At 39.9% G+C, this 17,003-nt stretch overlaps 2 protein-coding genes and 1 long non-coding RNA gene across 4 annotated transcripts in view; 1 reads left to right on the plus strand and 2 right to left on the minus strand.

Annotated features, from left to right (window-relative positions):
* Positions 1 to 1,678: 1,678 nt before the first annotated feature.
* MRPS16 (mitochondrial ribosomal protein S16) lies at positions 1,679 to 3,560 on the minus strand. The gene is made up of 3 exons (XM_061161794.1): positions 3,347 to 3,560; positions 2,415 to 2,675; positions 1,679 to 1,921 (listed from the first exon to the last, which is right to left on the minus strand). The coding sequence occupies exons 1-3, from the start codon at positions 3,357 to 3,359 to the stop codon at positions 1,788 to 1,790; spliced, it is 408 nt and encodes a 135-aa protein (XP_061017777.1). The 5' UTR covers positions 3,360 to 3,560; the 3' UTR covers positions 1,679 to 1,787.
* Positions 3,561 to 3,575: 15 nt separating this feature from the next.
* On the plus strand, positions 3,576 to 5,365 carry LOC133070105 (uncharacterized). The gene is made up of 3 exons (XR_009696074.1): positions 3,576 to 3,699; positions 4,341 to 4,419; positions 5,026 to 5,365. It is a non-coding gene; the product is annotated as an uncharacterized LOC133070105 (long non-coding RNA).
* Positions 5,073 to 17,003, minus strand: part of CFAP70 (cilia and flagella associated protein 70) — an 86,545-nt gene continuing 74,614 nt past the window's right edge. For both annotated transcript variants that reach the window (XM_061161786.1, XM_061161787.1), the window contains 3 exons: positions 14,604 to 14,705; positions 6,511 to 6,558; positions 5,073 to 5,198 (listed from right to left, as the gene is read on the minus strand). In XM_061161786.1, coding sequence (XP_061017769.1) covers positions 5,118 to 5,198; positions 6,511 to 6,558; positions 14,604 to 14,705 — 231 coding nt within the window. In that variant the 3' untranslated portion in view covers positions 5,073 to 5,117. The remainder of the gene's footprint in view (positions 5,199 to 6,510; positions 6,559 to 14,603; positions 14,706 to 17,003) is intronic.

Raw genomic sequence — 17,003 nt, forward strand, 5'->3', positions numbered from 1 at the left:
ACAGCATCAAAACATGTATATTATCAAGTGTGAAACAGATCGCCAGTCCAGGTTGGATGCATGAGACGGGTGCTCGGGGCTGGTGCACTGGGATGACCCAGAGGGATGGGAAGGGGAGGGAGGTGGGAGGGGGGTTCAGGATGGGGAACACATGTAAATCCAAGGCTGATTCATGTCAATGTATGGCAAAAACCACTACAATATTGTAAAGTAATTAGCCAACTAATAAAAATAATTGGGAAAAATAAAAATAAAAAATAAAAAAATTTTGAGAAACTTAAAAAAAAAAAAAAAAAAAGAAAAATCTGGGCTTGGAAATCCAAAGCAAGAGTAGGACTAGAGGAAACTTTGGAAATCAGGGAGAGGATGAGCTTACACAGAAGTTTCCATATGTGTGTCTTAAATAAAAGACAGACCAAGGCACAAAGTGAATATGCGAATTGGCAGAAACTCAACAGCTCAAAATAATACCTATTTCACATCAGTTCCCTTCATTGGTCAATACTTTCCAGAATTACATTCTCTTCTACTCTACCAGTTAAGGTTTCTCCAAAGACCTCAAACTTCCCAGGGTAGACTGTTCTCCTTTAAACTTTGAAATGGTTTTCAAAACATTTCTTTTTCCTAGATTCAAGATCAAACTCCCATAAAGTCAGTTGCTGTCTGCCTGTCCTGCCTTTAAAACCTTCCCAAAGCAAGTGGAGGCCAACCAGTGACAACTCAGAGAGCCTTGATGACCTGAGTTTGAGGTGGCTGGCAATTATTCTCAGAATATAAAACTGAGAATAGGTTCGTACAATGATAGGGCTTTAGAATCTCCTCTATAAATCTCCCATATTTTAGTTTTACACCAGATTATGAAATTTATATTATTCAGTGTGACTAAAGCCATCTAATGCTGCTACAGTGATGGTGGAACAGATAACAGGCTTTTGGGGGACACAACCAGTGATTTATATTAACAAACCATGATAGCCAAACCTAATTTTGTCACTGACTTTTTAAATGGACTTTTGAAAAGCCCTTTATTTTTACTCACTACCCCCACTACAAACATAACATGTTGGAAAGGGCTCTGCAGGTAGGAACATCGGGGTCTGACTCTGTTCTGCCCAATACTAAAACTATGTGGCCTTGGCTGGAGTTTCTACTTCTGAACCTCAGCTTCCCCACTGATAAACTGGAGACAATCCTACCTAGTTTCATGATGCCTTATAATTCTCACAAATAACCTTGCATGGAAGTTGTACATAGGTACTTTACTTTCTTCCAGTTATTCATTCTTTAAAAAGTAGATTATAAGAGCCTAAAAGCATGTAACAAACTACCTTTGTAAATTTGAGATTGTGTGTTGACAAGACAATGTAAATCTGCAATTACAAAAACAGTAAGTAAAGTAATTGTATTCTTGAGTTGGTGGGATGACCATAAATGATTAAAGACGGAAATAACTTGGAGAGGACACAGACATGCTGGCTGGGGACTCTGAAACAGGAAATCGTGGAAGGTAGTAAGTTATAAAGTTGCCCAAGGGACCCAGAGTCCAACCTACCCCACAGCCACTGTCTTTCCCCTGAAGAAGGCTGAAAGAATTAATTAGTATCTATACCCAGCTTTATGTCCGTCAAGAGCAAACTTCTCCCTTGGCTCTGTTCAGATCAGGCCAGATGATGATGGATGACTTTAAAAATTCCATTTATTGACCTCCAAATATAATAAAACTAAGAATTCTGCACAAATATTTTAAGAGGACTTCAAGTTTGTTCCCACTTTTATGTTCACTGAAGTCAGTTCTCTTTTGTTTCTGTAGCCTCTGTATCTGTTTTCTGAGCCGCTAAAAGGACTTCTCGTGCCCGTTTCCGTCGCAGCCTCTCAGCATTTGTGATCACCATCGGGTGCAGAGGGAAAAAGCCAGAAAGACCTAAAAGTAACAGGATTTTCATTCATTATAACATTTCAAACTAGTGTTTACCTGGGAACTCAGTCTCACTGAACTGAAGTCTAACAGAGATTTATTTGATCCAAGACAAAGATTCAAAACAAATTCCTCATTTGCCAAAATGCTTTTACCTCTTCCCCCAGCTCCACCTCTTCCATTTACTGCAAGGTCACAATGGATGTTGTCTACTTCTTAACACTATTTTCCTTACTTGAAAAAATGATCAACTGACAGTCATGCAAGACACACCATTCCCATTTTTTTTTTTAGCATAAAATCTCAATCATCCAAAAAGTCTCATGAAGTCTCTACAAAAGGAATCTCCAGATTTCAACTGGCAACTAGATCTGAAATTTCAGTTCTCCCTGTAGTCCTGATTAGCCTGGAGATAGTGAAAATCATTTTTAATTTTCATCATCTTGGAAATGACTTCAATTGAAAATCCCCTCAAAGACGTAAGGCTTAGCTGAGTTACCCAGAAGCTTTTCCACAGGCTTTGAAAGGTGGGCTCCACAGCCAATCCAATGCCGGATCCGGTCCAGGTTGAGAGCAACGAGTTTCTCTCCATGACTGTTAGGCATTGGATCATAGGAGCCCAGCTGCTCTACGAAACGGCCATCCCTGGGACACTTGTTGTGAGCAGCCACGATGCGGTAGAAAGGCCTGTTGGTACAGCCACCGAGCGCAAGACGGATGGTTAAGTGGCCTCCACGGTAGGCCTTGCAAAGGACAGTAGCTGTAGACAAATAAGTGGTTTAAGACACAAGAATCGAGAGCACAAAATGGACAAAATGAAATGAGACAACCCCCTTCCTCCACTGAAATGTTCTTGCTGCTGCTGCTGCTTAGTCGCTTTAGTCGTGTCCAACTCTGTACGACCCTATGGACTGTAGCCAGCCGGGCTCCTCTGGGCATGGGATTCTCTAGGAAGACTATTGGAGTGGGTTGCCCGTATCCTCCTCCAGGGGATCTTCCCGATCCAGGGATCGAACCCAGGTCTCCTGCACTGCAGGCAGATTCTTTACCACTGAGCCACCAGGGAAGCCCAAAATATCCTTCCTTTCAACCAATTCTTGTCAGTCTGACTCAGAAACCCTTTCTTTGTGAAACTCCTCTTAAACACTCCAGTTACACCCAACGCACTCAACACAGGCCTGCTATTTACTGTCTCTTGAACAAGCTGAAGCCCAGCTGCCTCATCTATAAAACGAACGCCATTTATCTCGTAGGAGTTCAGCGAAAACTTTAAAAGCGAACAAGAAAACCACAGAGGGCAGGATCAAACGTGTGCAGTTTCAGGTACGGACTGTCTCTAGCTCGTCTAGGAGAGCGCAACTCCAGTTAGTCCGCACTCCCTCTTATCCCCACGACCGCCCCGGAAGGTCTCCCGGGGCCCCCATCACTCACTGAGCTGGACCATGGCGCAGCCGGCGGGCCCCGGGGCCTGTGCGCCAGTTGCGACGCCTCGGAGCTTCCCGGAGCCGGAGCGAATCCGCTCTACGGCCTCCGGCTGCGCGAACAACCCACCAGAAAGTTCAACGCTGAAGAACCGCGGACTTCAATCCTCCGCCACCCCAGCCCAGGCACCTTGGTACCGGAAGCGAATGGTCCACTCGCCCCGCCTCTTCCGGTCCCTCCCTGCACTTCGGTAACACAACACAGAGAGCCCTAACGTGTCTTAACTGCCACGAAGGCGGAGCGATACACCTTGGGGATGCCCTGCCAGGCGAGCGCGGTGGGATCTCCGGCCCTCACGCCCTGTGGGTTCCTGCCTGAGGGAGGAATACTGGGAGAATCCCGGGAAGGGGTGAAGTGAAAGTGTTAGTCACTCAGCCGTGTCCGACTCTTTGCGACCCTGTGGATCGCAGCCCGCCAGGCTCCTGGGTCCGTGAGATTTCCCAGGCAAGAATACTGAAGTGGGTTGCCATTCCTTTCTCAAGGGGATCCTCCCGACCCAGGGATCAAACCAGGGTCTTAGGTATTGCGGCAGATTCTTTACCGCTTTGAGACCAGCAGAGAAGGCCACCATCCATCCTTCCAGCAAATGTTTTCCGAGCACCAGTTAGGGCCTAGGCGCGGTGCCAGAGAACGCAAAGATGAAGGAGGGCTGTCCCTGCACCTAGGCAGCTGACAGTCGTGGCGGGGAGGGGAGGGGTGGGGCCGGCGGGGAGAGACGGTGAGGTTACATCTGAGTAACTAGGGGTAGTCAGTACACAGTCCTGGGGTGAGCAGAAGAGAAGGTGAACCTAGTAATTCCTCAGGAAGACTTCATAAAGGAGGTAGCATTAGGGCTGAGACTAGAGAAGAACTATAAATGAATATAGAGTTGATTTTATCCTATGTTTACCGATGTGCCTCTCACTTTCCCTCCTGTTTTTCCATGTCCCTCCTATTCTCTCAGAGTCCTCCTTTAAGAAATAAAGACAGGAAGCCTTTATTTCTGGTTTTGCTGTGCACTGATCCAAGAGGACGAGGGTGAGGTATGGTTCCTTTGTCATTTTTAGCCCTAGAATAACGGCCTCAGTTGTGAGGAGTTTTACATCAATTATAGAGTAATGGATTCTTCATGGAGCCCTTGTGATTTACATCCATGAAGATACTGTCAGCAAAGACCACTCGATTCAGCTTTCTGTTCACTGTTAGATCTGGGCCCAACTCGTGCTCTTTGCTCTAATGCAGTGACCCAGCACAGCATTCTTTCCTTCCACCCACCTTAGAAAACGATGCCTTAATTCCTAAGTTCCAGTAAGTGAACCTGGTCACAGATCTTAGCAGTTGACTTCCTGCAGGAGTAATCCTGATAAGCTTTCACCTGAAACTAATAATGAACATACTATACCTTACTTACACACACACACACACACACACACACACACACACACACACACACACAGAGTTATATTCTTATGTATATCTCAGCATACCATAACTGATGAATTCTGAGTTTTTTATTTAATTTTTTTTATTGCCATCCAGTTAACTGTCAAACAGTAAAACATCCAGTAACAATAGCCATTCAGTAAGACAATGGAAATAAATGAATGGGTTTCAGTTATATTGATGATCCTTTCTTTCTTTATCCCCAGTTTTCATTCTGGTGAAATATCCAGGGTTTAATTTCTCTCAGAAAGAAAGGGGCTCAGCATCCCATACAGAAAATTCTTCAGGTGGAAGGATGTCAGAAAGATGGATTTCCAAAGCCAACCGTCTCCTGAACCATGTGGAGCTCTGCAAGCAGATTCTCATCTTTCAATTTTAACTGCATAAGAGGTAGAAGGGAAGAACACATATGTCACCCCTGACACAGCTATGTGGAGACTCCTTATTTGTGGGGCCACAGCTAAAGGACATAGTTCCTCAGGTTGGAATTGACTTCCTATATTCTCTGTTTCACGATAACTCCATTAAAAAGTCCTCAGAACACTGTGCTGCTTACATGGAAGTGTTCACTTTACAAAAATTTACATGGTATGAATGCTCACAATTTGTGCATTTTTTGTATGAAAAAAAAAGTTTATTTTTAAAAATTTACCCTAATACCCAAATATATTCTTAACTAATGTATAATGCTGTTTGGCAGGTGAGAGACAGGAATAAAATACACAGGAATCAAAACCATTAGATTTGAATTTAATTTTAAAATTTCAATGTGTAATGGACACATCTAGTTGCCTACAAATACACTCTCTTCTTTTACTAACAAAATCTTCATTTCTTTTCAGGGCAGCAATGTAGGCAACTAGAAAGCAACAGAGTTTCCCTTGCAGCTAGCAGTAATTTCAATTGTGATCAATGAAATATAAGCTAAAGTCACATCTCTTTTTAAAGGGAGGTGAAATAGCTAGTGTGGCCCTTTTGTCATTTGCCTGCTTTGTTCTTTACTATACTTGAAATATGTATGCGATAGCTTGAGGTACAATGGCTGTCTTGCAACTATGAGGGCTGGAAACTTCATGTTATGACTGGTGAAGCAGAAAGAAAGAGGTTGGGTTTCTGTTAACACTGTGGAGCTGTGGTACCAGTATGTTCTAGACTTTTCATTAGATGAGAAAAAATAAAACTCCTAATTTGTTTAAGCCACTGGCTTCCAAGTCACATTATCTGCAATCATAACTGACAGACTAGACCAGGGATTCACAAGCAATAGCTCATGAGCCTAATCCAGCCTGCTGCCTGTTTTCGTAAGTCAAGTTTTATTTGAAATATAGCCATGCTCATTTGTTTGCATATTGTCTGTAGCTGCTTTTGCACTACAAGGGCACAGTGTAGTAGCTATAAGAGAGACCACGTGGCCCACAAATCCTATTTTGCCCTTCACAGAAAAATTTGCTGACTGCTGGACTAGAACAACACCTTCATTTTGTATGGGAGGATAATGAGGCCCATGGAGGGTGAAAAAAAAGATCTCCCATGGTAATATGTGGGTTATGGCAAACATGGTAAGAAAGTCCTCTAGAAAAATCTTCATATCATGAAATGCTGTGAAGTCAAGTCCTGAATTAAGCCAGCACCTTCCTCCTAGCATTCCCAACTTCAGTATACTACAAATAGCAAAGGTATCTGCATCATACCTTCATCGTGTACTTGTAGGCCTGCTCAGCTTCCAGTTGCCGTCCAGCCTGAAAAAAACAGCGCAATTTAGTGATGATGACATACCGTAATCATTAAAAGGAGAAGGTACACTGCCGCCACTGCTACCCAAAGCAGAAGATTCCACATCTTCTTGGTTAAGAACCTCTGAATGAAAAGTGGAAGCAGGAAAATGAAAGGTGGTGGGAAAACCAGATATTAAATATAATATATACTTATAAATATATATATATATATATATATTCCTCCTCCATTTCAAATAGCTTAAAGACAACTTGGCCTTTTTTTTTTTCCTGAAAGCACCATAAGTCATTTGTTCCTCTCAGTATTGAAGCTATTCTGTTAATATTAGCTAACACACATAGCATTTGCTTTGTAGTTTACATTGTTTCAATCACTTACACTTTTAAAGTGCTTTACTTTCATATATACCGCTATTATTTACATTTACATTGTATATTATTTACATGCCACTATTATTTATAATTCCCAGTTTACAAATAGAGAAGTCTGGGCACAGAGAAGATAAATAACTTGCCAGGGTTATGAAGCTAGTAAGTGGAAGAGCCGGGTTTTAAAACAATACAGCCTGGCTCCAGAGTCCAAGTTTTTAACTGCTAAAATTTATCCCATCTCTATGAACTAGAAGAAGCAGATACTGGCATTACTTGCATGTAGATCTGGATATGAAGGGAGAACACTCCTTCCCCTAGTTATTTCTTGTATGAAGTACTCATGTAAGACTTAAATGAGAATAATATGACTTCACTAATAGACTTCACTCAGCATCCGTTGGATCATCAAAAAAGCATGAGAGTTCCTGAAAAACATCTACTTCAGCTTTACTGACAACGTCAAAGCCTTTGACTGTGTGGATCACAACAAACTATGGAAAATTCTTAAAGAGATGGGAGTACCAGACCACCTGACCTGCCTCCTGAGAAATCTTATGCAGGTCAAGAAGCAACAATTAGAACTGGACATGGAACAAGAGACTGGTTCCAAATTGGGAAAGGAGTATGTCAAGGCTGTATATTGTCAGTTCAGTTCAGTTCAGTCTCTCAGTTGTGTCTGACTCTGCGACCCCATGAACCACAGCACGCCCGGCCTCTCTGTCCAAAACCAACTCCCGGAGCCTACCCAAACTCATGTCCATTGAGTTGGTGATGCCATCTCATCCTCTGTTGTCCCCTTCTCCTCCTGCCTCAATCTTTCCCAGCATCAGGGTCTTTTCCAATGAGTCAGCTCTTGGAGGGCTATTTAATCTTTTAAAAATAGATCTACTGAGGTGTAATTTACATACCATAAAATTCACTAATTTTAAGGTTCAACTATGCAACCATTACTACAACCCAGTTTTAGAAGCTTTCTATTACCCCAAAAAAGTTCCTGTGTGCCAGCTTACAGTCAATCCCCATTCCTCCCCATGGCCCTAGAATCGCTAATCTATTTTCATCTCTATAGTTTTCCTAATTATGGTATCATATAATATATAGTCTTTTGTGCCCTGCTTCTCTTAATTTGTGTAATGTTTTTGAGGTTCATTCATATTGTTGTGTGAATTGGAATTTCATTTTTATTGCTGAGTAGTATTCCATTGTATAAACATACCACATTTTATGTATCCATTCACTGATGGACACTGGGAATGTCTCCAGTCTTTAGCTATTATTAAATGTGGTAATAAAATATAGAAATCTTTGCGTGGACATATGTTTTTACTTTTCTTGACTAGATAGCAAGAAGTGAAACTGCTGGGATATACAGTAGGTACATGTTTAACTTTTTAAGATTCTGTCAAACTGTTTTCCAAAGTGGTTGTACTAATTTGCAACCCCACTAGCAATGTATGAGGTTTCCAATTTCTCCACATCCCTGTCAATAGTTGGTATTGTCAGACTTTTTGATTTAAGCCATTCTGTTTTCTTTTTTCTTTTTTTAGGCCACACTGTGTGGCATGTGGGATCTTAGTTCCCTGACTGGGACAGAACCTGTGCCCCCTGCACTGGAAACATGGAGTCTTAACCACTGGACCACCAAGGAAGTCCCTTGATTTAAGTCACTCTAATGATGTGTAGTGTATTACTAAGTTGAGTTGTCTTAATGAATTATCTTTAAAAATTCTGACAATTTCAGATTAAAATTATAAGACTAAAAAAAATTATAAGAATATCTCTCTTCTCTGTATATATGCACACACATGCACACACATATACACATGATATGAAAGTATATATTTAAACTTTTCTTGAACCATTTGAGAATAAATTGCAGGCATGATGCAGTTTTAGACTTCAGTATGTGTTTCCTAAAATTAAGGACATTCTCTTACATAAGCACAACACAATTATTAAAATCATAAGAGTAGTATCAAATACTATTATCTAATTTGTAGACCTCATTCAGATGTTTCCAAATGCCCTAATAATGTCTTTCACAGCAAAAGAAAATCCAGGATCATGCCTTGAATATTGAAGACATTCAATATTCATGTCTTCAGTTTCTTTTAATTGGGAATAGTTCTTGATTCTTTGTATTTCATGATACTAGAATTTCTCAGCAATACAAGGCAGTTATTTTGTAAAATATTCCTCAATTTTTGTTTGGTGTTTCATAATGATTATACCAGGTTATGAACTTTTGGCAGGAATACCATAAAAACAATGTTATGTTCTCCTAAGTGTGTTCAATTAGGAGGCACATGCTGTTTATCCCAATAATGGTAACTTTGATCCTTTGTTTAGATTGTTATCTGCCAGGTTTTTCTACTATAACATTACTGTGAATAAATAAAAATAAAATAAAATAAACATTACTGTGTTTCCCCCTTGTAATTAATAAATATCTTGTTGGGAAATACTTGGAGATTATGTAAATATCTTCTTCCTCCTTAAATGTTCATCTGTAGTTTTACCATACATGTTATCATATGATCCAGCAATCTCACTTCTGGGCATATATCTGGAGAAAACTCTTAACTCAAAAAGATACATGCACCCCCAACTGCAGTACTATTTACAACAGCCACAACATGGAAGTGACCTAAATGTCCATCAACAGATAAATGGATAAAGAAGATTTGCTATATATCTCCAATGTAATATTACTCAGCCATAAAAAAGGAATGAAATAATGTCATCTGTGGCAACACGGAAGAACCTAGACATTATCATACTAAGTGAAGTAAATCAGACAAATTACATATGATATCACTTATATGTGGAATCTAAAAAATTATAAAAATGAACTTATTTACAGAGCAGAAACAGACTCACAGACAATAGAGAACAACCTTATGGTTACCAAAGGGCAAAGTGTGGGTGAGAGATTAGCAAATACAAGCTGCTATATATATATATAAAATAGATAAACAACAAGGTCCTCTGTATAACACAGGGAAATATATTCAATATCTTATAATAAACTATAGTGGGAAATAATATAAAAAAAGAGTCACTTGGCTGTACACAAGAAACTAACATATCAAGTCAGTTCAGTTCAGCCACTTAGTCGTGTCCAACTCTGCGATCCCATGGACTGCAACACACCAGGCTTCCCTGTCCATCACCAACTCCTGGAGCTTGTTCAAACACATGTCCATCCAGTCCGTGATGCCATATCATTGTAAATCAACTATACTTAAAAAGAAGAAGTGACAAGAGTGGGCATCCTCGCCTTGTTCCTAAACTTATCAGGAAGGCTTTTGGCTTTTCACCATTGAATATGAATGTTGACCATCTCTTTTTGATGTGGTATATTACATTGATTGATGTGTAAATGTCGAACCATCCTTGTGACCTTGGAATACATCCAACTTGATGGTGATATGCGATCATTTTTATACCTTGGTGAACTGGTTTGCTGATATTTTGTTGATGACATTTGCGTCTATATCACAGGTACTGACCTGTAATTTCTTTTTTGGTAACGTCTATCTGGTTTTGGCATCACAGTAAATGGTGGCCTCATAGAATGAATTTGGGAGTATTCTTGTCTCGTCAGTTTTTTGAAATAGTTTGAGAAGGACAGGTTTAGTTCTTTTCTAAGTATTTGGTAGAATTCCCCTGTGAAGCTGTCTGGTTCTGGACTTCTATTTGCTGGGAGTTTTTGAAATTACAAATTCAATTTCAATTCTAGTGATCAGCCTGTTCAAATTATTTATTTCTTCTCAACTCAGTCTTGGCAGATTGTATGTTTCTAAAATTTTTCTGTTTCTTCTAGTTTGTCCAAATCATTGGCATATAACTGTTCACAGCATTCTCTTAGGATTTTTTCTATCTGTGTTATCAGTTGTCATTTCTCCTCTTTCATTTCTTATTTTGTTTATTTGGGTCCTCTCTTTTTCCTTCTTGCCCTTCCCTGGTGGCTCAGCTAGTAAAGAATCCGCCTACAATGTGGGAGACCTGGTTCGATCCCTGGTTTGGGAAGATTCCCTGGAGAAGGGAAGGGCTACCTACTCCAGTATTCTGGCCTGGAGAAGTCTATGGACTGTATAGTCCATGGGGTCGCAAAGAGTTGGACACGACTGAGTGACTTTCATTTTTTCCTTCTTGGTGAACGTAACTAAAACTTTATCCATTTTGTTTATCTTTTCAAAAATCCAGTTCTAGATTTCATTGATCTTTTCTATTATTTTTATCTCTTTTATTTATTTCAACTCTGATCCTTATTTATTTCCATTAGGTGTTACTCTTATTTATGAAAAAGCTAATTTCTAAGTCTTCATTAAAACTAAGCTGAATACAAAGTCTTAAAAACTAAGCTGAATACAGTCTTAGTGAAGAAGGCCTGGTGGTTCTATTTATAAAAGAACGGCCACTGTCTTTTGGCCTTAAAACTTCAGGAAGGGCACTTCAAATGACTTCACGTTTGCATGTGTCAGTGCCAGAGCACAGGAACAGACTCTGGTATCCAATGTCAGATGTTCATCAGCTACCAGAGCATCAAGTCTCTTCAGCAGGTCATTCTTTGGTAAGGAAATTACTTCCACAAATTGTCCATCTCCTGGCTTTGGTTCAGGCCTTACATTTTCTGCATCATCTCCATTGACAGTTACTGTCATGATATGTGTGGTACAATTTGACAAACCTGGATCCATATTTGGAGAACATTCCACAGTATCTCCCATACAGCCGGTTTTTCCTTCGAGCTCCCGAAAAGCAGCTGCCTCTGAACTTTCATTGTCATCAGTGAGACACACAGGGAATTCTAGGTTACTGCCTCCCGTTGGTAGCCAGCCAGAACAATATATTCATAAATGAAGAGTTCTTTGCAGCACTGGGACAATCGCCATACCATTAGCCGACTATCCATTCCTGGTAGTCCACTTCACAGTTTCCCGAGTTCTTGTTTTACCAGCAGGATCACTGTAAGTTGTTTTCTCAAGCTTTACCCATTTTCCTCCTGAAATTAACGCTGCTGAAATAATACACTGTTTGGGGTTTTGAGAAGAATCTGCTGGCTCTTGCTTTCCATTTTCAAACTAGTTAGTCTTTATGGTTGCCAGGCTTCTCTCAGGCATGGGGTGAAGAGCTGGGTACCCTTAAAGGTAAGGGGAGGAAAGGCAAGAACGCAGATCCAAGACAGTAGTCTCAGGACAGACGGTGCTACTGCACTCTCTGATTTTTATTAATTCCTCCCTTCTGCTGATTTTGAGCTTTATTTCTTCTCTTTCTAATTCTTTTAGGTGGTAGGTTAGATTATTTGATATTTTTCTTGTTTCTTGAAGGCCTATATTGCTATGAAACTCCATCTTAGAATTGCTTTTGCTGCATCCCACAGATTTTGGAATGTTGTGTTTCCATTTTCATTTATTTCTAGGTATTTTCTAATTTCCTCTTTGATTTCATCATTTGTTGTGTGTGCTCAGTTGTGACCGACTCTTTGAACTGTAGCCCAACAGGCTTCTCTGTCCATAGAATTCTCCAGGCAAGAATACTGGAACGGGTTGCCATTTCCTACTCCAGGGGATCTTTCCAACCCAGGAATTGAACCCAAATCTCTTGTGTCTCTTTACCACTGAGCCACGTGGGAAGTCTGATTTCATCATTGACCCTTTGCTCTTTTTAGTAGTATGTTGTTTAGTCTCCACATGTTTGTTCTTTTCCCATTTTTCTTTCTATAGTTGACTTTGAATTTCATATCACTGTGGTAAAAAAAAATGCTTGATATAATTTCTATCCTCTTAAATTTTTTGGGGGGGGCTTGTTTTATAGTATATTAGTGTTTGAGGAAATAATCTTGGGGGGTCATCTTTAGAATTCTTCCTACCAAAAGAAATTGTATATGGTTTTCTTTGACCTATGAATTAAACAGAAATAAGTTAACAAATGTATGTGAGTCTCTTGGCCTGTCATTTAGTTACTGATTTATAATTTTACCAAAGTGTGATTTATCTGTGTTCACTGAAGCTTTCTTTGTGGTCTAGCATATGGTCAACCTTGAATAATAATTCACTCACACTTGAAAAGAATATGTATTCTCTGGTTGTTAAGTACAGGATTCTATAATTGGTGTTTGAGAGCAACCTTGATGTTTTATTCAAATCTTACATATCCTTAATTTTTTCCATATTTTATCAATCAGTTTCTGAGCAAAGTGTATTGAAATCTTGCATTTTGACCCTTTTAGCTTATAGATGAAGAAACTGAGGCCCAGCAAGTTTAAATAAATTGTCCAGGATCCCACAGCTAGTTGTGGCAGAGCTGGGGTAAGAACTCAGGTATTCTTCATACTGATGTTTACTCCAAAGAGAAAATCCAATCATTTTTATTTTGTTAGTTTCTCTTATAATCACAATATCCCCTGTTGGTTCTGTGTTATGTTGGCCAACAAAAAACTGAGGGCCACTCTCATCATTCCCAATTTGAATCTTAGGCTAATGTGCAAGTTATTGAAGCAAGTTATTTTAATTATGGGAGGGTTATTTCCTACAGGTAAAGCAGCTATCACAAATTTCTACCCTTAGCCAGCAGTTCAACAGGAAGGAATGATTCAGAAACACTTTAAGAGAATCTCCTTTGCTGGTATCTGACCTTGTTACATTCTGATACAATATCACTCCCATTTTTAATTCTTTTAAATGAAAAATACTTTAATGAAAAAGGAACTCAGATCATTAAATATAACTAAATACATTTAAAATATGAACACCATGCCTTTCCTGATTAGTTGTGGCAGAGCTGAGGTAAGAACTCAGGTAAATATCTAACCTATCTTTCTGAATAGCTAAACTATCTAGAATTCTGCTCTCAGAGAAAAATGTCAGAGACAATTACAAAAAAGAATGCTTCACAGCATTGGGTACATGTTTTAAATGATAGGACTTTTGGGAAAAATAGCTTCAGTCTATCAGAGATTTCTGTTGTTCCTATTGTTGGTAATCCATTTATGTCTTATACCCTTATAGGCTACTTTGCCTTTTTTTTTAATCATTGGATTTTTATATAGCTTTTATAGACCATACACTACATTTTTTGGTAGATCCAGAGCGTAAATGGAGTGACCATACAATTCCGAGACTTGAGGCCCTAAACATGAGAGGGGTGCTGAGGAAGGCAGAAGGAGAACCTCTCTTCCCCAAGTCTAGTCTGCCATCCCACTGCATAACCCTTGCACATCTCCTAACTACAACCCCAGAACATGATCTGATCTGTACATGCCCCTTCATCTTGGGGCAGGACACCCATTGGGCTGGGCTTGGTTTGTGTGGCTTGGGGTTGGGCATGATGAGCAGTTCAAAAATGTCACACGGAGCCCACTCCACCTGAAACCTCCACTGGTGGTCAATTCCAGTCCATCCTTACCAGTCACCCGAGACCACCAAATCCAAGTGCCTCACTTCTATTTTTAGAATCTCCTTTCCAGACAAACACACCTAAGCATATAATTTTCAGGCACATTCTAAGGAGAAGCTTCCCAGACATGGCCGCTCCTTCATCATCAGTATAATGACCAAATCTAAGCTCATCAAACCTCAGCTATCATGAATTGATGGCCTTCCCACTATCCCTTTCTTCACTTGGTCCCTCACCTCTCTGCCCAAGGACACTGTGTAAGGATAATAAACACTCACTTTCAGGCAGACCAGAGCCAGATATGCCCACACTTCAGCATTGTAGTTGTTCAAAGCATTGGCTTCAGAGAGAGCATCCTCAGCCTCTGTGAGCTCCTCCAGCTTGACAGGAAAAGAAGATACGTAATTTGTTAAGTCAAAGTAATTTCCCACTAAAGCCAGCCAGAATCTGTTTGGCTGAAAATGCTATATCCAAATAGTACTGGTGTATGTGTGACCCATACTAATAATTTTCAACTTAAAAAAAATTTAGCAACAGAAATCATTGTTCAGACAACATCTTTTGCGGTGGTGTTCCAATATGTGAATGAGTTAAAAGTAGAATTGCGTTGATTAAAAAGTCAGGTTAGGGGACTTCCCTGGTGGTCTAGTGGTTAAGAATCCACCTTCCAGTGCAGGGGATGTGGGTTCGATTCCCACTGGGGGACTAAGATCCCACATACCATGAGACAATGGAGCCCTCTCATCACAGCTAGAGAGAAGCGTGCTTCCACAAGGAAGAGCCCGTGTGCTGCAAAGATCCCACATGCCACAACAAAGATTCCATGTGCTGCAACTAAGACCACATGCAGCCAAAAATAAGTAAGTAAGTAAATAAGGAACATGCAGAAAAAAATACTACTGAAAAAAATAATCAGGTAGGGGAATCTGGAGCCCTGTCTGCTGGGCTCTCAATTTATACCCCTCTTCTTCCCTCTCTCTACAGCAGGCCCATCAGGGCTTCCGTGCCCCATGGAGCTTCAGGTGCCAGGGCTGGAAAAACCAAAAGTATTCACTATCATTTGTGCATCATTCAGTGATTTCCCTGTACACAATGGGATGTCAGATACATCTGTAGTTGTTTCATTTACATCATGTATCTCTTTCTTAAGTTAAAGTCCTATTAGTCTGTCAAAATACTATTGGTCAGAAAGCTTCTCTTTCCCTAACATTAGTTATTGACAGCACAATCTTGAGCAATCTATAAAATACTCAGAGATTCTAGGGTGCTCCCTGAGCTCTGGGCACATGGATATCATTGTTGCCCCTAATATGGTGAGTTTGCTTTGTAAAATCTTCCAAAAGGCCACCTAAGGAAAGGATAAGATACTTCTCTCTCCCTAGTAAAACTGCTCTTCATTTTCCTGTTTTATAAAAGATGATAATGGGTTTCTAGGCCCAAGACAATACAAACAATGGCCTTTCAAAAATGCCCATACATTTTCCCACACTTTAAATGTCTTGGAGATATTAATTATTTAATCAACCTATACTTGCTAAGGCTTTACTCTGTGCCAGGCAATATGCTAGATAATTTGAACAAAAGAAAAAAATACAACCTTTGCCCTCAAATACAAAAGAAAAAAAAAATACCACCTTTGCCCTTTTGTGACAGATATATAAAATATTAAGACAAAATGAAAACTCAAACACATGAAGAGTTCTGATACAAAATAAGCACACACACGCCCACATATGTATGTATGTATGTATGTATGTATAATCTAGTGGAGGGACAGAGGAATAATTCTTCCTGAGAGTAAAGGAAGGCTTCAGAGAAGAAACATTGCTGAAGTCAATCTCGACAAATAAATAAGAGTTCGTTAGCTATATTTCAAGGCATTCCAGGTAAGAGGAATTTCATATACAGAAGCATGGAGGCTTCAGAGAGAATGGCATGCTCAGGAAACTCTTAATAAACCTGTGTGGCTGGAGAAGAGATGGGTGGGAGAGAGAGAAATAAGGTGAGAGAAAGAGAAAGAGAGCAAAGGAAGTGATAACACTGAGAGAGTTAGGGAGAGACCAGATCATTCAAAAAAAATCTGATTATTATTCTGAAACAAGGGGTAATATTGAAGGGTTTAAATAGGGAAATAATAGGTATTTGCATATTTTAAAGACCACTTTGATAACAACGAAGCAGATGAATTGAGGGAGGACAGGAGACTAGCCTAGCAAGTAAAGGGGGATAAAGCTTGAATTAGAGCAGCAAAAGTAGGATGAGGAGGAGAGAACAGACTCAAGAGACATTTAGGAGACAAAATTAATAGGCTATTCGATGCCTAAATAGAAGTAGACTAGGATAGCTTTTAAGTTTCTGGCTTGGTTGACAGAGTTCATTTAGTCCCATTCACTAAGATAGGGAATAAAGGAGAACATACAGGCTTAAGGAAAGTGAGAATCCTTCAGAGATAAGTTAGGTTATACTTTGGATACGTACATTATGAGGTGTCTAGCGGACCACCAAATGGATCTGTTTGACATAAGGGTCAGAACATGAAAGTGTTAAGAACTGAAACTTTAGAATTGATTGGGGCACAAGCGGTAGTTAAGACCACTGGGGTAGATGTTATTTCTTAGTGAGAAGAAATACGGTGACAGCAGAAGAGCTGGCTATAGAACCCAGGAGGACGCAACAAT

This window comes from Dama dama, chromosome 15 (genome assembly GCF_033118175.1).
Source record: "Dama dama isolate Ldn47 chromosome 15, ASM3311817v1, whole genome shotgun sequence".
Lineage (NCBI taxonomy): Eukaryota > Metazoa > Chordata > Mammalia > Artiodactyla > Cervidae > Dama > Dama dama.